At 33.0% G+C, this 24107-nt stretch overlaps 2 protein-coding genes across 2 annotated transcripts; one reads left to right on the top strand and one right to left on the bottom strand.

Moving 5' to 3' along the window:
* The first annotated feature begins 6935 nt into the window (after window positions 1–6935).
* On the top strand, window positions 6936–8395 carry LOC112027219 (uncharacterized). Its single transcript, XM_024059891.2, has one exon. The coding sequence runs from the start codon at window positions 7034–7036 to the stop codon at window positions 7652–7654; it is 621 nt and encodes a 206-aa protein (XP_023915659.1). The 5' UTR covers window positions 6936–7033; the 3' UTR covers window positions 7655–8395.
* Window positions 8396–22577: 14182 nt separating this feature from the next.
* LOC111990935 (dirigent protein 22) lies at window positions 22578–23310 on the bottom strand. Its single transcript, XM_024022702.2, has one exon. It carries the CDS (start codon window positions 23263–23265, stop codon window positions 22726–22728), a length of 540 nt encoding a protein of 179 aa, XP_023878470.1. The 5' UTR covers window positions 23266–23310; the 3' UTR covers window positions 22578–22725.
* Between the last annotated feature and the right edge of the window lie 797 nt (window positions 23311–24107).

Genomic DNA, 24107 nt, shown 5'->3' with positions numbered 1-24107 from the left:
GCTCTGGAAATTAGATATTCAACATTTATGTTCTGAATTTGTTTCTTCGTGAGTCCATAAGTCTAGCCATGAAATTTAGAAAAGTACGGTTGAATATGAATGTTTGTACACCGAATGAGTGTTGTAACTGTACGCTAACACACATGCACATCATATTATTACTAAAAAAATCATTTCTGTTAACAAGACCAGACAATCATCAAGTATGGAAGTTACACTTGTTAATTTGGATGTCTTGGATAGGTTGTAAGGCAAGTAAGGTCTGGCAAGAATCTTTGTTCGCTTTTTAAAGAACATTTATCATATTCATTCAGAACTCATCATTAAGGTTTTAGCATATAAACTGGAATCTTCCAAGCCAACCCTCGGAAGTACTGGATACCACTACCAGTCCCAACATAAAAGTGTTCCATCTGAATATAACTCTCACACTTTATTAAAAGATGTAATAAACATGTATATAGTGCCCTTCTGATCTTGATGTCCTTGCTTTTCTTATTATGTATTTCTAATATATATATATATATATATACACTTTAATTACAAAAAAGGCATACGAGGCAAAGGATATCAATTTAAGTTTTCATGGTTTACTCATCTCACATTATAAGTTTCTACTACGTTCCATCAATTCCTTCTTCTTTCTTCTTAAGTAAGTAAGAAATGAACTCTAGAATTCAAGAGAAAACGGTACATCAAAGAGGAAATACGCCGTATGAGTTCTGTTTCTAGTCTATCCATGCGCCTCCTTTTTCTTTTTAATTACTTTTTCTCACTAATTCAATGGGTGTTCTTGTGCACTCATTAAGGAGGTTTAAAATATGAATTTTATACTTTTTTAAGTAATAAAAACTAATAAACAGATATTTTTTAAACTGAAAGTGGCTTGGTCCTTATAAAAAGGCAATCAATTGCATTATAAAATTCAACTTTAACAAATGTCCTGAAATTCTCATTAATTAGATTGTCTTTTTTTTTTAATTAAAAAAATATAATCTTTTTTTTTTTTAGATATCTATACTTTAACACTTTAACANAAAGGATATCAATTTAAGTTTTATCAATGTTTACTCATCTCACATTATAAGTTTCTACTACGTTCCATCAATTCCTTCTTCTTTCTTCTTAAGTAAGTAAGAAATGAACTCTAGAATTCAAGAGAAAACGGTACATCAAAGAGGAAATACGCCGTATGAGTTCTGTTTCTAGTCTATCCATGCGCCTCCTTTTTCTTTTTAATTACTTTTTCTCACTAATTCAATGGGTGTTCTTGTGCACTCATTAAGGAGGTTTAAAATATGAATTTTATACTTTTTTAAGTAATAAAAACTAATAAACAGATATTTTTTAAACTGAAAGTGGCTTGGTCCTTATAAAAAGGCAATCAATTGCATTATAAAATTCAACTTTAACAAATGTCCTGAAATTCTCATTAATTAGATTGTCTTTTTTTTTTAATTAAAAAAATATAATCTTTTTTTTTTTTAGATATCTATACTTTTACACACTTTAACATAAAGAAATGTAATGATAACCTACAGTTTTGGATCAAACAAAATGTGAGACCTCCAAATTATTTGCTTTTTATTTAATTTTAAAAAGTAGACACTGCTCGATGTTGACCGGCTTGCTTTCTTGTTCAGTTGTTTAGTAAATTAACTAGTAGAAGTAAACTTCAGTTAATAAAAGCAGCAAATGGAGATCAACTTTAGTTTAGATTTTTATTGTTTTTAAATTGTCTGCACGTTGTTATTTTATTTCTACTCTAATCAAACCTCTCTCTCTTTTTTGTTGATTTGAATCCAGTTATTTTTTTACAGGAAAAAAAAAAAAAATCAAGTAATGCTACTGGACCAAACTAAATATGTAATTGTAATAGTAGATTTATGAAAGAAAAAACCCCATCCGAACATCCCAATCACAATTCTATATCTTTTACCAAAAATAACCAAGATAGTTAAATTAAGAAGTGCACATGATGTACTTTACTTTTGTGAAAATTGCCTAATGAAAACTAATAATAGGATAGATCGCGAAAAGAGTCATTCAATTATCATCAAGATTGTCCCTACTTATACTAGCATAATTAACAAAAGAAAATGCCAATGATAGGACGTCCATTACGAAATATATAATATAATTTATACATAACTCTCTCAATCATTGAAATTTGGCAATATATATATATATATTATTAATTTCATGATCAAATCATCATATCATTCAACTCAAAACAATTAGGCTTTGTCAAATTTGCCCATGAGAAACCATTGCAATATGGAGATCGAAGCTGTGAGTGTGAGTGACAGGTGTGACTAGTCTTTGGATCCCCCTACAGAAATAAATGTTTGTTTAGCTTTAAGGTGATCATGGCCCAGCCAGAAAGGTGCTTTCAAGACCATTAGCTAGGAAGAGGAAAGAGGGGGGGGTCGAAAGGTGGGTGAGGAAATAGTGGATCGTTCACCTCCACATTATTTGGCTCCTTGATAAGAATGCGGCGTCTAGAATTAAATTGAACACTCTTTTTTCTTCTTTTATTTATTTTATATGCTAGCTAGTTGTGAATATCTTCCAATTCGCAAAAGTGGTGGCTTGCTCCAATCGTTTTCACAAATAATTACAATGAAGTTAATTTTTTTCTAATTCGTTTTCAAGTCCCTAGCCTGCGGTTAACACGTGCCTAATTTAAGCTCCTTTTAATAGTGACACAATTAAATGGTAATTAACATACTGCACTAGTATACCCTACACCAAAAGAACCACAACAAAAATGAACCAAATTAGTGTTACACCAAAGTTTATCTTTTAAAAGAACTGTGTGCTTGGATTAGTTTAAAATCAATCCTTTTTATTTTTAATTTTTTTATGGGAATATCTCAAACAGACTCGACTCATAAGACCCGTAAAAGAAATTTTACTTTTATTTCATGTGGCATGCACAAAAAATTTACTAGACGCTATAGTCTACACTAGGAATATGTTACCAATCCCTAATCCAAAAAGGTTAATCGTTACTTGACTCTTCCACTATTGTTTCTTGAAGATTAAAAGCATATTATTATTATTATTAGGTGAGTGAGACATGTTCAATCTAACTCCGGTGGTTTAATGCCTTAGACCGTTAGACTATGACATAGACACAGGTATTAAAATAGAAAGAAAAAAAAAAAATCTTGATGTCTTTGAAGAATATCCGAGGTGCCAATAAAGGTATTGCAGTATATACTAGTATTTAGGTAGACAATTCGAGGGCTTTTCTATTATTAGTTTGCTTCATTCATGCCCTACAAAAAGAAATAGTACAAAAAGAATCTCAAGGTTTTTAATTAAATAAAAAAACACATATTGCAGATTTCATAGTTTATAAAATATAGCTAAATGAATCCCTCTCCTTAATTATTCAGAAGAAGAAAAAAAAAAAAAGGCAAGAAGAAGAAGATTCAAGATCCTAGTCTAGTCCTAGAGTTTTGTTACAAAAATTGAAAGGCCAAAGCTTTGGGTACAAAATGGTTTGTTTATGCGTATAAAAAATACAATCCATACGCACGCCAAAAAAAAAAAGGGGGATTGCATTTGCGTGTACGGTCTTAGATTGGTTTGCACCTCAACTTGAGTGCCATGTGTCCAGAGTAGGTGATGCTATTCATTCATGCCAACCTTGTCAAGCTGTCTAAACCAATCAATTTCTCTCACTCACTTTCCTCTATGTACGTGTGAAAGATCGAACGATGTAGGAAAGGAATATTAATATAGAGACAGAGAGTGCACGCGCCTTGTACGCCGTGAAAGCCACTCACACTCAAAGTCATTGTTGTGAGTGAGATACGTTTTTCAAACTTATTTTACTATTTATTTATTTTTAATTATTGTACTTTTTAGACTATTTATAGGTCCTATTATACTATTTCAGCTAATTTTTAACGAAAAAATTTCAGTTTCAACAAAATAAGTGGATCTCAAACAAACCCTCGACCAAAAAATTAATAAATAACTTTTTTTTAATTAATAAATGAGGACATTTTAACATGGTTTTTTTTTTCTTAATTCACACATATATATATATATACACACACACACACATTTCAAGCAAATGAGGGCAATCCGAATCAAACTTTTTTAAGAGATACCAATAATTAACCTAAACATTAAAAGCGATTTTAAGATGCATTTGAGGTTATATTAGAGCAATTGCATCAGATGATGCAAAGTTGTGCAAATAAAAAAAGTTGTCATTTTACACATTTTGAGCAAAAAAACACCCATATCAGTGGGTGTAAAATTGTACATTTATGCATAATTTCTACAATAATCATGCATATATGCACAGTTATTGTAGCACTTGCATTTATTATTTTATTTTTTTTCTCTCTCTTGTCTTGGTGCTTTTTTTTTTTTTTTTTTTTGTCTTTCTTTCATTTTTTCTCTCTGCTTCTTTTTCCTTCTCTTGTCTCCTTCTGGCTCCAACCCTCGCCGTCCTTGTCATTGGCTCCGTCGACTCTGGCCTCACCGTCCTCGTCATCGGCGCCGCTGGCTTTGTCGGTACCCACTGAAGCGACAAGGCGATGAACGAGTGCTTTGTCGAAGTGGTTTTAGTTAGGATTTTATTTATGGGTTTGGTTGCAAAGTTAGTTAGAGTGATGAGATAAGGTTGGTTTGTGAAAGAAGATAGGAAGGTTGAGTGAAGTGGCTTACAAGAGGGAGTGAAAGTTGTTGGGTTTAATGGGTAGAGAAGGTTGGACATGGCCATGTCTTTTTTGAGAGTTTTGAGGATTGGTTTTGTGAATTTTGATTGGTGACTGAGGAAGAAGCAAAATTTTGAGAGAGAAAGAAAACCCAATAACAAAATTGAGGAATATCTTTTGCAAGATGTGATTTTGCCTTTCCAAAATCTATAAAATCTGCTGTATTAGTGAGTTTTATCAGTTGTAGGGAGAGATGGGTTTTGGATTGGGTCTATGAGAGAGAGGCGGCGAGAGAGAGAATAATAAAAAATTGTAAAAGAATAAATATTTTATTGAATAAATGTGTAGAATAAATAAATTGACATGGATATTTTGTAAAAATGTGTGTGTAAAATAGAAAAAATAGCTTTTTTGTGCAAAATAGAAGGAAAATTTGCCCCTCCACTGATATGAATGCTCTTAAATGGCTACATCTACTGTTATATGATTAATTGGTTTATTATGTCACATGTCTATCTACTGGGATTATATGTTACATATTCTTTGAGTAATTGTGCGCAAGGCAGGAATGAGAAACAAAACTCACTTTGAAAAACGTTAAATTTATTACTTGGGATATTCCTTTCTTAACAAAGTTACATGAGAATACGTTACTGACATGTATTCCTAGGCTTCTTTGTGAAGTCAAGCCACTCGCTTTGTCTTCCTTTCAACAGCTTGATTTATTTAATGTGGCCCACTATGAATTTTTGTTTGGAGGTCCTTGATGAAAATTCTATTTTTACAACTCTAATACCGTTTAAATTTAAAACAAGTCAAATTGAACACAATTACGCTAACCAGAAAAAGTTGAAGCAGGTCCCTTAAAAAAAAAAAAAAAAATTATTTTTACAACTCTAATACCGTTTAAATTTAAAACAAGTCAAATTGAACACAATTACGCTAACCAGAAAAAGTTGAAGCAGGTCCCTTAAAAAAAAAAAAAAAAAAGTTGAAGCAAGCAAATGTCAATTAATGGATCCCGAAGCTAATCCTATTCAAAATTAGCTACTATTAATTAAGGTTCTTTTTGTTGCCCTAAAAAGGCTTTAATAATGTATACTTTTCTGAAATTACATTTTCTTTAAAGTATAATAGCATTTTTAAACGATAAATGAAACAAGTAGTTGAAAATCAACTCATCAAAAGTTTGAAATGCATGCCACATTTTTACTCAATAAATCAATATACAAAATTTTGACAATTATGTTGAATTCATAAGTTGTGAATTATAGACCCCAAAAAAAAAAAAAGTTATATCAATTATGCATTTATGTCAAAATTAATAGCTTGTAATTTCAAAAGTTTTTGCATTTACAAATTAAGAAAATATTATATATTTAACATTACTTTTATTTTTTTTCCCTGTATAAAAAAAAAAAGAAAAAAAAAAAGAAGGAAAATAAATTCCTGATTGCGCAAGTGTGATCATTGCCTCAAACCCACTTAAACCCTATCATCCATATAACATAAGACCATCCATGCAATAGTGGAGTTTAATACTATTTAAATCCACAATTATCATGATTATATAAGAGTTTTGAGATTCAATTCTTCGCTGCACAAAAAATTAATTGGTATACTGGTCTGATAATAAAAAACTATTATCAAAAGTAGACGTCATAAGTTGAAACTCCTATATAAAAAAATTCACAATTATTATACTCACACGTGTGATAAATCACAATTCATAAGAGTTTCCTACTGCTATAATAAATTAATGAAAATAAGCTAATGGAAATGGAAACGTACACCAGGATCCATGGCTAATGTACAAAGAATGATAGGGGGTCAAGATCACCATTAAAGAAGGAGGAAGAAACACAGTACAGGAGGAAAGGTGAAATGTGTGAGTGAAGCTATTAGGCCACTATTGGCTGTATCTCACAAATATTGCCTGGTGTCCAAGACAAAAGGCCAAATATCTGTAATCATTGAGGCCGAGGACTTACTTAGGTAATTTGGTTTCTATCATAGGGACCTTCTAGTAATCTCCATACATAGAAGAAAGTAATAACCCTCGCTAATATTCAGCGCGTTATAACCACTCTCTACCAGCATTAATCAAAAACAGGCAAAATTCTTAAATTCACAACTCTTGTTTTGTCCAAACTCGTACTACGCGCTACAGGAGAGAGTGGAAAACTTGTCATGACATTTAATAATTAAAATAATTAGTATAATTATTTCATTGCCCTTTATATGCCTCTCCCCTCCGGCCCTCATGGTCATAGCAAAACCAAAAAACCTTTTAGATCTCTCTGTCTCTCTCTCTCTCTCTCTCAAAGCAAAACAAAAACAAAAAACCAGAAATGGAAATGGAACCAAGCCCACCGCCGGTGGTAGCGAAGAAGCTATGGAACATAATACGTGTAGTGTTCTTCATGATAAGAAAAGGCATATGCAAGAGCAAAATAATGGTTGATCTCCATTTGATGCTGAAGCGTGGCAAGCTAGCAGGAAAAACCATGGCAAACAACCTCATGTTCCACAACAACTTCTCTTCCTTGAGTTGCAAATCCGACGCTTCCCTTTCCTTCATATCCCCACGTGAATATGAATTCAGCTGTAGCAATAGCCCCGCTAATCACCACCCTTTTCATTTCAACAAGCGCAAACACCACCACCATTTTTTCACCAAGTCTTACGGCTATGACGATGTGACCACTGTTAATGCGGTCCAGAAAGTGCTGGAGATGTTGAACAATGAAATAGTTGAGGCCTCTCCTTTGGTTACATTACCTGGGTTTGGAAAAAGCCCTATGGTGAGGCAGCTACGAGTGACAGACTCGCCGTTTCCATTGAAGGACGATGGTGATAGCCAAGTGGACAAAGCAGCTGAAGAGTTTATTAACAAGTTTTACAAGGACCTTAAGCTGCAAAAAAGAACGGCTGCACTTGAATCACCGTACCATGCTGTGTGGGGTCGATGAAATGAATTTTCTAATCTTTTGCGCGCAACAGTTTCGATCTGTGATGTCAATACTATTCTGGCTAGCTAGCTAGAGTTCCATATGTGTCAAGAAAGTTGTTCCCTACACCCTCCGCTTGAAGTAAACCTATCACTCTTTTTTTTTCTTTTTTCTTTTTTCTTTTTTTGCTATATCAAATTAAAGTCACATGATTTATTCATAATCGTATGATATAGCACTTTATGGTTTACTTGTCAAGGGAGTGTGTTAACTACTTTTGTATTCGGATAATTTTTTGATTTTAGTTCAACTTTTTTTTTTTACCCTCTTCCTTTCGGATCTACCGTCTCCAAAATTCAGTACTAAATTTTGGACTCTTAGGAATGGCCTCACGCTTGCCTCACAGCTAAGAATCACACACTTGGCCGTGGAGTTGGATGTCAAGGTGGTTATAGATCTTATTCTTTCAAAGAAAATCCCTAACAGCTCATATACATCACTCCTTAATGACTGCAGGCATTTACTCGGGCAATTTCAGCTGATCGTGATCAGGAATGTGTTTAGGGAGGCTAAGAGAGGAGCAGACAGCCTTGCTAAAGGAGCTTGTTCCTTAACTTCTGATTTTGTTGTACTTTATCTTCCGCTTGTTCCTTAACTTCTGATTTTGTTGTACTTTATCTTCCGCCTACCCCTGATCTAAATGTTATTGTAAATTCTGATGCAAATGGTTTGTACTCCTTAAGGCTGATAGCCAATATCTCACCTTTTGTGGCTAGCTAATATAATTATCTCCTCTCTTGACCAAAAAATAAAAGAGAAACCCCACTAGAAATAAATAAAAAATAAAAAAATAATTCATGAATTTTCCTGTCATCAGATCACTTTCTCGTTTATACGTTTCTCTTCTTTTTATAAAGCTGTTACCTACTGCGAGCTTGAATGATAAAGAAGATTTAATAAAGAGCGTTATGTTTGTCCACGACCAGTGTTGAATTTTAATGTATTGCATTTCAGGTTTGGTAAGGTGAAGCTTTGGATTTATTAGGTTTCTAACGCTTTGGCTCTGTAGACTCTAGTGATTTTCCTGAAATATATGGGACAAGTTAATTAAGCCGACACTCTCATCAATTTTTATATTTGATTTGTTTCATCTTTTTTATAGTGTTATATTATGATTCTTGTACATATTATGTAATGTACGTAATATGTACAAGAATCTTTTTTATTTATTTATGGGAATATGTACAAGAATCTTAGTCTTGATATGGAAATTTTTTTAGATATTTTTGAAGTATGGACAAATAGTGTTCTCATTTTCACATTTATAGTAGACCTTATCATGAATTTAATAGATGGACTCCACCATGAATGTGAAAAAAGAAAATATCATTCTTCATGTTCTGGAAGTACTCCCTAATATAATTGGGTTTTCTGTTTTTATAATTATAAATAAAAATTCCTTTTTATTCTTTATTCTAGAGAATGAAGAGAATTTCTTCCTTTCAATTATTAGCGATCTTTCTTTTTCTTTCTTTCTTTTTATTTTTTAATTTTCAGTTGTCACTTTTTTTTAACACATAGTTCTAGACTTCTAGCCTAAAATTTCTACTAATTAAACAAATTGCAAGATTTAATTTGAAATTGCTAGCAATTATAGTTATGTGTTTAAATCTCAAAGGGCGCACGTCAATTTGACGGATCATCTCAAGTGGGTCAAGTTTGGAATGTGATAAAGACAAAGAAGCGATCCCTTCAATTATGAAAGAAATACACCTATCACCAACAATTGAAAAGTGAAATAAGAGATACCAAGTACTCATCCTAGTTAAGACCCAAGTATGATATATAACTCTAATTTTTGTGTCTTTTTTAATCCTACTTTGAGGATGAGCAAAGTTATCATAATTTTACTTAGAGGACAAGTAAGCTAATTATACTTCTTCCTTTTTTGAACCCAAGCTAATTATACTTCTACTTGTTACGCAAGTATTGTAACCTTGATTTAGTTTAGGATTTAGCTTATTATATTACACACAAATTAATAGTAGAGTTGGAACTTGTGATACCACAAATATTGTCATGCCCTAACTCAACAAAACACACTTTTCTCTTCAACCAAACAGACCTTAAATTGTTATAAATTTTTTGATAATTAATGATGATTTGCTACACTTGCAACAATTTTTTTATATAAATTTTTGTTTCATTTAGGTTGTATTTCTATTGCTTACTGGCACTCAATTTTTTAGAGATTTAGAACAAACAACACCTCCATTATATTTTTATAAGAAAAAAATAAAAATTCAATAAAATTAATTATTTGGGACATTTCATATATAATAGGGGTAGGCATTGGCCTAAATGGTCTAGCCTAAGAACTGGCCTTGCACATGATCATCTAGTAATCAATCGATTCTTTCAATTTTGAAACTAGTGGCACGTTCAATTTCAACCAAAGCGATTTCAAATTGGTAATGTTTTCCAAAATTAAATGCATGCATATGACTACTAGTAAGATCAATTATATACGTGCATCAATACATGTGTATAAACAGGAAGGAATTCAGTTACATGGCATTAATCTTATATACAGTTTATCTCTTTGTATGTTGTATTAACAATAAAATATCATCATTGCACACCTTTGGTGCGATGGTCACTCCACAAGTATAAGTAATTGTGGAGTGTAGGGTGTGGGGGGACAATGGTCGAGATTCAAGTCTCCAGGAAAAAATTTCACACATATATACACTTAGATTAGGCTATAATAAAATTTTTATCTTATATTAAAAAAAAAAAAAAACTAATAAGAAATTCACTTAGCGAATAAACAAATATGAGTATATATATTAAGAATAATACCTTTTTTTTTCATTCGGAGAATAAAATCATGCAATTCTACTTTTGCTCAGACGTTTAATTGCTCCTTAAAGTCCACATCAAGCTTCTTTGAGTTGAGGGGGACTCGACAAGGTTAAATGAATGACAAGTTTATGGCATGCCTCTCTGTGATTGGCTAGAGGGTATCACTCTGGTGGCCTTGTGGGGCTAAGTTCTATGACCTTATTGTTGGTGCATGGATCACAAAGTCCACCTATTATGCATTAAAAGCTGTGAGAGTGGAGCCAAGACAAAAGTCGAGCTCACCAAAACAACTACTAGTCCATAGAATTGTGACTTTAATTTGTTAATTAGGTAATAAGAGAAAAAGAAGCATGTAGTGGATACCTAAATTTGGGCTCAATAATTATAAAGGTACGCCCAGGGTCCTCCCATCTCAGACACTTGTACCGCACTATAGTTGAAAGAAAAAATAAATTCTGAAATTTATCCTTTTTTTTTTTTTCTTAAAATAAGAAGAAGAAGAAGAAGAAGAAAGGATTAGGGGGATCCTTTTACTTAGCTTGCACCACTCAAAAAATGCATAATCTTCAATTGGGGAATATGGTGGTACCCCTTGTTGATGCCCATTTTTGACAAAAAGGTCCAATAGCAAAAGAAAGTCAAAAACCCAACAATATGAAGAAAGTGAGAAGAGAAAATATTAAAGCAAGTCCAGCAAACCGAAATAGCAAGAATAATGGCTAGCAAGCCCACAAGAATAATAAGAGGTAAAAAGGAAGTAAATGGGTTGAGGAAGCCCAATGAATGAAGTAGTAAACCTATAGGAACAATAAGAGGTAAAGAGGAAGTAAATGAGCCGGGGAAGCCAAGGAAATGAATTAGTAAATCTATTGGGTTGGCTTCAAGGCCAATAAGCCCGAAAAAGTAATAAGAGGTAAGAATGTGGTCATTGGGCCGAGGAAGCCCAAAAGATTTAGCAAAAAGCGCATGGGAGTAAAAGAGGTAAAGATGAAGTAAATGGTCGAGGAATGAAATAGGCTGGCACAACAAGAATATTGGCCAATAAAGCCCAAAAGAGATAAAGATGTGGAAAGTGGACTAGCATGGCAGGAGCATCAGCCCTTAAGCCCACGGGTAACAAAAAATAAAAGAGAGGTAATGATATAGTAGGAACAATGAAGTGGCATGGCAGGATCTCTAGCCAAGAGGCCCATGAACATATGAAAGAAGAGAACATGGACTAAGCAGGAAGGAGAATGTAACACTCGTCTCACTTAAATTTAATTTATTTGCTTCTAGAGTGGAGTTGATGAATTATTTAATTTATTTTGGAAGTAATATTATTTTATATTATGATATTCTACAAAAAAGAAAAAAGAAAAAAGGGTAACGTGAATAGTTATTTTGTGGATTATTCATATTTAACTTTTAGTCTCCTTATCAATTAAGGAAAAGAGAAGAGATTAAAACCTTTTTGAGTTAGGAGTTTAAGTGTTATTGGAATTCTTAGAGTTCTAGCCCATCTAAACAACCTTAATATGAGTTTAATGGGAATTAAAGTCTTCGGAAGCTTATTTTAAGTTTTTGGCGGGTTTTAAATTTGAGCCCAAGTGAAAACAGTTCTAACATGTTAGTAAGTTAGGATTTTCCTGCTGAAAGACATAAGAGAGAGACTGCAAAAGTACAAGAAACAAATCATACATCGGTGTGGTGGTGTGGTCAGGTATATCTCTCTCTCAAACCCTTATGGAAATAACCTACGTTGCTAGAGTAGTTTAATAGATTTGCTTTAATGACCCATATGAACTCTTGAATTAGGCGAAAAGCCCTTGAGTGATAGTTGCTAGAGCTTACGCATGATAGTGGGGCTAGACTTTTGAATCTTGTAATCTATATCGTAGTCAAGTTTCTAAACTTTTATCAATACATGCTTCTGGTCACTAAGTCCTACGGGTAGGAATTAATTGGTAAATCTATTGTGTTCTTTCTATGGCTTATGGGTAGGAAAATCCTTGAATATTATATATATGTTAGATAAAATTTCTAACACTCAGTACATGCTATAGGTTGCTATGTCCTACGGGTAGAATTTTCTATGGACGCTATATATATATTTGGATCTTATAGAGTTGTCCTGGTGGTGTTGAAGTGTTATATGAAATCTTAAAGAAAATATGAATCCAACACTTAGCTAAACAATGGTTGTATTGGTAGTAACCTATTAGGGCTTGATGAAAATCTTGGGGAACCACCAGCATGCATATTCTCATTAGATGATATCCTTACGTGCGGTAATACCTCTTTTAGCCTCAAAGACATAATAGTAGTAAGGAGAAGTAATATGTTATAGAGGATTGTAGAGATATTTAAAGACAAGTAAATTATTAGGAAGTGTCCCTTACATCCTTATGGTATAAGTCAAGGTGGTTTAATTATATAATTGTGTTACTCCTTTACTTTTAGGTGTGGGGGAAAAGCTCATTTGATTTTGGATCTAGACTACAAGTATCATCAATTAGAGGTAAGTGGACTTTAGAACATGACGTTTCTCAAGACGTGTATATTAAATATATTTTGGTAAAAATATATTTATATATACATAATTGCAAAAGTGAAGTTTCAAAAACTTATACCATTGTAAATGCATAATACATACCAGAATTTTATTATTTGTTGTATATTATTATTAAATTGTATATGTCAAGAATGTTTTCAAACAGTTGGCTAAACAGTTTGCAACATTTGCCAACACAGGGTTAAGTGTTGGCCTTCGGCTGATATAGTGTTATTGTGGTATAGTGCAGTGTTATTGTTTGCTCTTTGGAGCCAATGTTGCCTCTTTGAGGTTAGTGTTATTGTTCCCAATAGAAATCACCCATCGAGTGTTTAGCAGCTTATGTCTTTGTCTGACTAATGTTTATTGTTTTCCATATCGAACTACTGTTTTATTGTTATTGATCCCTATAAGTGGAAAAATTGTTTATTACTAATATATATTGGTTTGACCTATTTAGTGTATTTTGGCTAACTAAAGTGGTTATTATTTTATTTTATGATTATAGTGTTATAGTTAAATGTTTTACTCTTGATAATTTTATAGAATATATTATATTACTGTTAAAGCTATTTGTAAGTGTTTTGTATAGACTATATTTTGTCAATGATACTAATATTTTGTTTTGAAAGACATTATCATGTTATGTAGTCTCTTATTGAGCTTCTAGCTCACCCCCCTTTCTCCACCCTTTTTAGATTAGAGCAATGGAATATCTTTTGGTGGTAGATCATTGGAGCAATAGATTGAAGACTTCTTTTGGAGCTATGTTAATTGATGGATTGTTTTAGGATATTTTCTTAGGATAGTGAGTTTGTTATTTGTGGAACACTTTGAGATTGTATTTGGAGACTGCATTGCTAAACTTTTTATTTTTATGGATTTCATAGGAAAAGATTTTGATTATTTGAAGTTTATTTGTGGATATTTAATTACACTCTGTTCCATTATATTAGTGCTAATTATTAATAAGACAGGTTATGCATCTAAATCATTGGTATGGGTTTGGGGTGTTACAGAGAAGGCCTTCACCCAAGCAATGTCTAGCCCAAGGAAGGAGTGAAAGGTAGGAAACATGAGCCTAAAAGCCCATATGTCCTTCACCCCACAAGAGTTAAATACCCACCAGAACGTACAGCAGAATCAGTTAAACACGGAGGCAGCAGGAATGGCGTGAAGGCCAGAAAGGAACGGATTTAGACGAAAGTGGAGCATACACAAAAGGCCTAAGCACCACCTACTTGTACCCAGCCAATACATGGGAGGTGGGTCACAGGTCAAGGGTATCAGAAGGTGTGGTCTAGCGGTAGGGAGAAAGAGGGGGTGGGGTTTCCACTCAAATTTCTTTGGGAGAAATGTCCTACTAGGATGACATCTCACCCAAAAGAGGTAAGAATAAGCTGAGACCACTTGTTGCATGCCACAGAGGTAGGTGAGGGAAAGGCTTACTCCTTATCTAGATGAGAGTAGTGAGAACAAAGGGAGGTAAGAAACAAGACAAGCCATTTTGTCTGGGAATGAGGTGCAATGGTAATGGCTGGCAACTGGCATGCTAGTGGACAGTCTTGAAAGGACACCCATAAGAAGCCAAAAGCTGTTGAAGGGTAAAAATGGTAAATCCTGTCACGACAGATTGTATAAAGGGTGGTAGCTGTGAACAGTAGAGGACCACCAGAGGGAGGGGTAGCATCATCACAGAAAGAAATAGAGGTAGAATAAGGAAAAAAGAGAGAAAAGAAAAGAAAAATACAACAAACCAGAGAAAAGCATAAAGCCCCTCGCCACACCAAGTCATTTCATGGGCTGCATATAAATGAAAATTGTCAAAAATAAGTATTTTTTCAAAAACCGTTCTGTTAGACAAAACTCAAGGAACAAATTTGCAAATATGTGTGTCCCTGTTCATGAAATATTTCAACATAGGCAACATAAGAGTCAACAATCTATAAATGTGTATGGGGCTTTAAGTTGTAGAGAGATGAAGATTTTAATGCTATAAACTACTAAGATTAAGGGTTTGTTTTGATGAGTTTTGGTGATGGAAACTTTGGTTCATGCATATTTTTCTAATTCCAATTAAAACAGTGTGTATTCAGTCATAAGTATCAAGGTCAAGATATTTTTGCACATGTTGTATTTCTCTCGTTTGAGCTAAGGGAGGTAAATTATACCATTTTTGGGTTCTAGATTAGTCTTGTTTTCATTTAGTGAAAGTCTTGTTTCTTCAAAATTCAAATGGAAATTTGTTCAAAGCACTATCGTGGTTTGTACCCAAAATGTCACTAAGAAAAAGAAAAAGAATGCATGTGTAAGTAACTAAGTCAAAGTACATAAACTTTTATAGCTTGATGAAATCAGGCAACTTGGATCTCTATTTACCATCCATTGTTGAACCTACAACACTCACCAAATTCAAAACTCTAAAAAAATTCACCTTCCCCAAAATTGAATAAGCATTTACAGCATGAATAAAAAACTTAGCTCATAGATGAATAAATTCAAAAAAAGGAAAAAGAAAAAGAAAAAGAAAAATGAATCCCTTACAATGATGGTAATAAAGTTAATCATAATAATATTTTAAAGAAAATATTTAAAAAGAAAGCATAGAATACTTTTTTTTTTGTTTTGAATTTTTGTGTTTATGGGAAATTAACAAACCATTAAGCTAAATATCTAACAATATCAAATCCTATAATGACTAAATGTGATACTGCTTCATTCAGTTTGTTTACAAATCTCACATTTTGATCTTGGATACATAAAAAGTTTATTATTAGCATGTGGCTCATCAAACAAATTATTTTCTATCTTCAAATTAAATAGCATGCAGTTAAAAACATAACAATCATTGTCAGCTTGAATATGATAGGATGATGGGAAATTGTCCAATACCAACAAAACTTGGAATGCAAATGTAGGAATCTTTGATGTTCTATATATTTCAATCAAATTTTTGTATGATATGTTGTTACAAGATGTCAAAGAAGATGAGAACAAAAAGCAATAAGGCCTACCTTAAGGAGTTCTTGAATAGATTCTAGTTTTGTATTTGTGACTGAGTTTTTGCTAATTTCCATTCAGATAACTTATGGGAAACCAATTAACAATAATGTCAATGAGAAATCCATAGGAAGAAAAAGAAAATTAGAAGCCAGATATACATCCACAATCTTACAAACTCATGTGACATATTACATTTTCCCTTACTATCAATAAATTGTGTCCTAGTTCTCATAAAAAATAAAACTCACTACTATATCAGCTAGTAAGGGACTTCAATATAATTCAGCCACTAAAATATGCATTTTCTTAGAAAAAAATAGCCACAAACTATGACAGAAGCAAGAACCTAGGCTCCTATCCTGGTTGCTTTGAAGATGCATCCAACCTAATAAAACGTCGCATCCTAACTTCAGTGACCATTCCAAAGAATTGAAGAAAGAAATTAATAAAATTATGAATAAAAATTTCATTAGAATGATAAGAAATGATGTGAAACATCATCCAATTCATTAACCACCTAAAATCAACAAAAGATATACTTAAGCCACTCCATGTAACTACATTTTCAAAAGGCATATGAAAGCTATGGATTATTATATCCCTTAACTATAATAATTACTTTTCTAAACTTCATGTCATGTATATAGGAATGGATTAATCCCTCAGCCTCACTTGTTGTAATATCAAAATTCAAGAAAGGATTCTGTCATTGAGTTTTAAGTCCAATATAGGTTATGTCTAAAAAATTTATTCCACTGAAATATTTGAGTCGTAACATCAAATATTGTAGAATAGAGAAAATATTAGCTACAATAAAATTTAAAACCTAAGAAATATGCAATATGACCAACCCCACTTAGGAGGCTTGATACCTTCATATAGTTTAGGAGTTCTACTGCCTCATCTAAACTACCTATGTCTGCATACAATTCTAGTGGAGCCTTCTCAACCTTCATCACAAACTCCATTGGACCAGCTTTGTCTTATAAACTATTGGGGGTGGTTTTCTTACTTCTTGTCCCCTAGACACATGTTTTGATGTTATTAGACAACTTCTACTCTAGACTTTTTCCAAGGAGGAAGTTAGGCCCGACACTCTCGCAAAATGGGCTCCAAGGTCCCATTTTGCCGCTGCCAATTTATGTACAAACATTGAGTCCAAAGTCTGAGGGACGACACTGCAAATTGGGCTTATTCTTTGTTCCTATTGCAAAATGAACATTTCTCTAGCTTCTGTCGCAGAACTGATTTTTCTTAACTTTTTGCTGTGCAATAAAATTTTCTGCACTTTTCAACAACATGAATGACCATTCTCCATTTCTACTGTGGAAATATTTCTCCACTTTTTGCACATAAACTCTAAAACCCAAAGAAAATACTCATCAAGCATATGTTAGTTTACATGGATAAGCATATTCTCAAATATATACATACACATATTTGTATATATAATTATATGTATTCACATATAAATAAACAAGTATACTTTGCAAGATATGGATTGCAATATATATATATATATCAAGCAAATGTTAGTTTACATGAATTAGTATATTCTCAAATATATACATACATATATTCGTATATATACTTATATGCATTCACATATAAATATATAAGAATACTTTGCAGAATATGGAAAGCAAAAAATAAACACACACACACACACACACACATATGTATGGAAGGATTTGTTAAGGCAAAACAAATTAATACACGTATCAACAAATAATAAAGAGAGTTTTCTATAGGCATAATCATGAATCAAAATAAAAACGCTCTCAACAAGATGTTGACTAAGAAAGCTCAACTCTAACTCACACAACCTTGTTACCCAATTAGGCTACAAAGTTGAGTGGTTTGGAATGTGAGTCAAAGTAGTCATCCTTTAGAGCTTGCAAAAAGTGTGCTTTAGTGTTTTTTGAGAGAGGGAAATGATTCCTAATGATGCATGCTAATTCTATTGTGTATTCTCTACTTTCTTTTTTCTCTCAAATATCACTTTCTTTCTCTTTTCTCTCTTCTTTCACTTTCAACTTACTATTCAGATTTCCTTAGTGCTGTTCTTCTTCTTTCTCCTTCTCTTGTTCTCATATTCATAGGTGCTGTTCCTTTTAAACCCATGATCAAGCTTAGTTGGTTTTCCTTCTTTACCCTTATTTTCACCAACCATTATATAGTTCAGGAGTTCAACTGCCTCATCTAAACCGCATATGTCTACATACAATTCTAATGGAGCCTTCTCAACCTTCATCACAAATATCATTGGATCAACTTTGTCTTATAAACTGTTGGGGGTGGTTTTATTAATTCTTGTACCCTAGATAAATGTCTTGATGTTATAAGACAACTTCTACTCTCGACTTTTTCTAGGGAGGAAGTTGAGCTTGACGCTCTCGCAAAATGAGCTCCAAGGTCCCATTTTGCCACAGCCATTTTGTGCACAAACATTGAGTCCAAAGTCCAAGGGACAACACTGCAAACTGGGCTTATTTTCTATTCCTATTGCAAAATGAACATTTCTCTAGCTTCTGTCACAGAATTGACTTTTCTTAACTTTTTGCTGTGTTGTAAAGTTTTCTACACTTTTCAACTATGTGAATGACCATTCTCTATTTTTACCATGAAAATATTTCTCCACTTTTTGCACATAAACTCTAAAACTGGGGGGGGGGGGGGTGGTTGTTGCACCACTTTTTTGGGTGTTGTTTGCACCACTTTGAATATGGCATGTTGTGATTAATGTATACTAAAAGCGGGGTCAATGGTAAACTAATGTAAAATTGATACTCCAATCATAACTTATTATATTACCTTGTTATGAAAAAGTTTATGGTTATAATATTACTAGGATTGGACATCTGAAAAAGGAAAGATGATGGTTTGGTGGCACTATCCTAAGCACTCTGATGTTTAGTGGAATTCTTAGGTACTCCTAGAACACAGAAAAATAGTGTTCACTTTTCTCATATTTATGATGGATCCTACTATAAATTTAATGAGTGAACTTCATTATAAATTTAATAAGTGGACTCTAACATGAATGTGAGAGGAGGGAGTATCATTCTTCGTACTTTGGGAGTACCTAAGAATTACTCTTAATTAGTAATCTCTAAGGAATATTATAAAGAGTATCTATATCTATAATTCTATACTATTATTTAAGGGGTTTTCCCTAGGGGTGTGCAGCCAACCTGCCGACCCGTCAAAATCGAACTGATCCAACCCAACTCGCCGGGTTGGGTCGGTTTTTAAGGCTTAGTGGGTTGGGTTGGGTTGGGTTACAAAATTTTTTTGATAGCAGGTCGGGTTGGGTTCTGGTCATAAAATTCTAAACCCATCAAACCCGACTCGACACACCCATATATTTAAAATATATTATATAATTAATATATTTTTTTAAATAACCAGCTCTTCTTATCCTATATAAAAGCCAATTAGTTCACACAAATCCTAATAAATTACTATTGTTGTTTAGTCATTAGTGTGATGATGCACAGAAAATCAGTAGGCAATGCTCTGGGCTTTAATGGGCTAGTGATTGCTTGAAAGGCTTGAAAAGAAAGAAACACAAGATCAAAGGTGATCGGGGCGAACTGGCCAAGAACCCTCCGATGCTTAAGTTAGTTTTCTCTCTAGAACTTAAGAATTCCAACTTTAGAAGTAGTGGAAACTTACTTTCATTTGATGTAGATGAGTCCTTATATAGTGAGTTTTTTAGTGGTTACTTGTTTAGTAAATTCCTCAACGTGTACGGAAGTTAGAAGGTTCAGATTTAACTTTCACAACTGCTACAAAAGTTAGAAGGTTCAGTCTTATCTTCCATTATAAGTTAAGAACTTAGTGGGAAGTTATAGCGATAAACAAGGATTTTGCTCATACTTCTAAATAGTAGAACGTGGTCCGAATCATAAGCTTTTGTATGTAAATCCATTCTGAAAATTTTCTAAGCGTTAAGAGGTCGTCCAACTGCTTCCCTGATGGACGACTTTCATACCCACGAATGACCTCCCCACGGTGGATGACCTTCCTATGTTGGGTTAACCTTCTTGGTCCTAGACGATTCTATGGACGAATTGGAGATGGTCCGACTTTTAGTTCACCATCAAGTGTTATTTGCCTTTAAAGAGTTACATGGTTACTAATCTTTGGGGTTTTTTAAAATTAAAAAAAAAAATATTTATATTTATATTTTTTTCTGCTCAATTTAATAATAATAGTAATAAAAAAAAATTGTCCAACCCATGGGTTCAACCTGACCCATGTGGGTTGGGTTGGACTTATGTGATGGGTTGGGTTAGGTTGAATTTTTTTTAACTCACCATGGTGAGTTAAGAAAAAAAATCCCCTTAACTCGACCCAACTCGACCCGACCTATGCACACCTCTAGTTTTCCCTATTTGGGATTTTAATTTTTTTTGTTCAAAAATACCCCTACACCCCTATGTGAGTTAGGTTGGACTTATGTGATGGGTTGGGTTGGGTTGAATTTTTTTAAACCCACCATGGTGGGTTGAGTAAAAAAATCCCCTTAACCTGACCCAACTCGACCTATGCACACCCCTAATTTTTCCTCTTTGGGATTTTAATTTTTTTGGGTTCAAAAATACCCCTACACCCATATGTTTAAGTAGAGACAAAACTAAAGTACAATCCAATAAAAATACAACTTTAATTCCAACTAAAACATTGTCTAAAAAATAGGGCCACTGTTTTGTTAATTTTTAAATTGTTTTATCCACTTATAAATTAGATTTTCAAAATAAAAATTATATATATAAAATAATAGCACAGGTTTTTTTTTTTTTTTTTTTGCTACAATATAAATGTGTAATATTTGTTCATTTTTTGAAACTAACCTCATGACACTCCTCGTTGGATTAGTAATTCTAAGGGTACGTTTGGTACATTGAATGGAGATTACGATAAGAATTGTAATATTTATTACTATAAATAAAATGTGTTGTAATGTAATAACTAAACATATTTATTAGTTTGGTTGTGAGTTATAACATTAGAATGAAACTTAACATTTATATTAGGAAATTTCTTACTCATACAATTATATCTTCTTAAAATTTGTTATTTTTAAATTTAAGAGAGATATGTGTTATTTTTTTTATAATTTTTTATTTTTATAATTGTTAGATGTATATGGAAAGTTTATTTACTTGGAAATATATTAAGTTTTGAAATTATTGCAGTTATTAAGGAATAGTTAATACAATCTCTTAAAGAGGAATAATTATTTCTCATTTTGAAGAATAACTATTCATAAGGAATGATTGTTCCTTGTAATAAAAACATAACCAAACTAAAGGTACGTTTGGTACACTGAATGAGAATTACGACAGGAATTGTCATATTTATTACTAGGAATAAAATGTGTTGTAATGTAATAACTAAACATATTCATTAGTTTGGTTGTGAATTATAACATTAGAATGAAACTTAACATTTATTTTAGGAAATTTCTTACTCATACAATTATATTTCTTTAAAAATTGTTATTTTTAAATTTCAGAGAGATATATGTTATTTTTTATGATTTTTTTATTTTTATAATTGTTTGATGTATATGGAAAGTTTGTTTAAGAAATAACTAATACAACCTTTTAAAGATGAATATTTATTCCTCATTTTGAAGAATAACTATTCATAAGGAATGATTATTCCTTGTAATAAAAACATAACCAAACTAAAGAATAACTAAACAATGTGAATAACTATTACATTACAGCACCTATTTCAATCTACCAAATATGCCCTAAAGAATAATTAAACCATATGAATAACTATTACATTACAGAGCCTATTACAGTTTACCAAGCATGCCCTAAATGTGTAATATTAATGAGAAAACGTGTAAACCTCAAATTTGAATGAATGAAAAATTATGACACTATTAAAAAAAAAAAGCCTCATCGCACGCGCGAAGCGCATGTGACGAGGCTAGTGTAATATAATAATTGTCTCATACTTAATTATGGTGGAAGGACTGGGAAATTTTAGGGTTGATTATGGCACAGGCTAGGCTACTCCTTAATTTTAGCCATAACCTTGTTTGTGGTCAAAAGGATGTTGATTTCACTATCATGGGCAAGATTGGGGGAAGGTACCTTGATAATGGCAAGGGTTTCAGCCTCTAGTAATTAATTCCCGGAGGACATAGCTCGTGTAGCTAATGCCTCGCTTTCCTTTTGGGAAACGTACACATCGCTCATTCGGTTATATGATTATCCCCTCATTGCTCCTCAAGTTGAAAGCGTATTGAGGATAGAAGGGCAGAGCTCTCATATTCCCAATTGAGAAGATCGTTCATATAACTGGGCTTGTCAAGCCAAACATTTAATTGACCATACAATTAGATTTCTTATAAATTTTTTTTTTTTACTATACGATTAGATGATCTTGTTCCATCAAATAATACAAATCTCTACACCATAATAAACATGTATAACTTTCAAAATTTGTTTAAATTCATGAAGTAATATGCAATTAATATTATTAAATATATAAACTTTTTTTTTTTGAGAAATTAAATATATAAACTTAATAATAATAAATCGATTTTCATGAAGAAAAACATTCCACATTTCCACTCATAATTTTTAGTATTATTGTCTCTATAGTATAAGAAACCCTTAGCCCATGACTGGTCTAAATTGTTACAAACGGTCACACTGTCACATTATTTGTAATGCAGAATTGTCACATTGTACCCAATCACTGCATCCATTTGGTTCATTGAATAAGTCCTAGCAAAGCAATACCCACGAGCAAGTCTGAAAATCCCTGTGCCTCCAACAATTGGCATTTCCCTCACTTCATTCATCACTGGATTCCTTCCCACCACGCTAAAAGAGCTGCCATTATATGGTCCACTGATGAACCCATATGTCAGTGTCATGAGAAGGCTGAACTCGTTGTGCTGTGAGGCCATGGCATAGATCCCTTGAGCACGTCCAATCACTGTTGAATTTGGGTTGGGTGTGACTGTTAGCGGGTTGTCCATGACTGAAACAGACCCAAACATGGCTGCTATTGGGTCTGAACCAGTGTAGTTGGACAACCGGCGAGCAACTTGGACTGCAGTTGGTTTTGGGCCACCAACTATGTCATGCATGTAGAATTGGATATGGGTTTTTTTGTGTTTCAAGGCCTCTGCGTCTGTGGTGCATGAAGCAACAAGAACAGCAATGAGAAGCACAAGTTTGCTAGGTACAGCCATGGTTAATACACTCAAGAGAAAATTGTTTTAGATGTAAGTTTAGAGAAGAAAGGTATATTCATATATGTAGTGGGGAACTTGGTTCCGTGTTGACCAGGATTTTGCAACATTTTCCAAGTTGTGGAAACATCTTTTCTATTTAGAATAGTGCCAATGACTTTAGGCTCTATGCCTCCGCGCATGTTGGAATGAAATTGGCCATTTGTCAAGTTTCCAGTGGTTGAGTGCCCATTTTGTTGAAGATTAAACCCAAATCAGGGGCAGGTGGATGTAGATGGCTGTATGTTTTTCCTAGTTTTCTAGTGTCTTTATTGGATCGAAGCTTCTCTCCTTCCTTTACTTCCTTATGATTCTAGCCCATGAAGCACGATAAAGAAGAGGAAGATTTCAAAGTCATACAGTGATACAACCCACCTAATCTGCTTGAAGTCTACGTAGATTAACTTGGAATTAATGAGTGTATCATTTTTGGGACAATTCAAAGCCTGGAGTTGGAACTTGAAAGAGGGGGCAAACCCCACCACACAAAAGTTACAGAGAAAACTCCAAACTTCCAATTGTTCTTGATTGTTCTATTCTCTGTATTTTTTTATTATACAAAATTTAGAAGCTGCTAAAAAGCACTCTTGGTACATTATATTACAAACAATCCACATCCAATGAAATTTAGGTGCTATAACAATCGAATTATAATTTAAAAAGAAAAAAAAAATTGTATTTGTGTTTTGACGGATGTACTGATTTTCTTGTCATTTCAACCTTAAGCAATAATTATGAACATATAAAAGTGACTAGTCTCTTAATGAGAAATTATAGACCATTCACATTTGGGCGGCCTAAAA

The sequence above is a fragment of the Quercus suber genome, unplaced genomic scaffold (assembly GCF_002906115.3).
Source record: "Quercus suber isolate HL8 unplaced genomic scaffold, Cork oak 2.0 scaffold_170, whole genome shotgun sequence".
Lineage (NCBI taxonomy): Eukaryota > Viridiplantae > Streptophyta > Magnoliopsida > Fagales > Fagaceae > Quercus > Quercus suber.
Note: the sequence above shows the minus strand (reverse complement) of the source record. Positions and strands in the feature narration are given on the sequence as shown.

Bases quoted from the DNA above. Each gene is read 5' to 3' on its own strand.
- LOC112027219 (XM_024059891.2), top strand. From the start codon at position 7,034: ATGGAAATGGAACCAAGCCCACCGCCGGTGGTAGCGAAGAAGCTATGG.
- LOC111990935 (XM_024022702.2), bottom strand. From the start codon at position 23,265: ATGGCTGTACCTAGCAAACTTGTGCTTCTCATTGCTGTTCTTGTTGCT.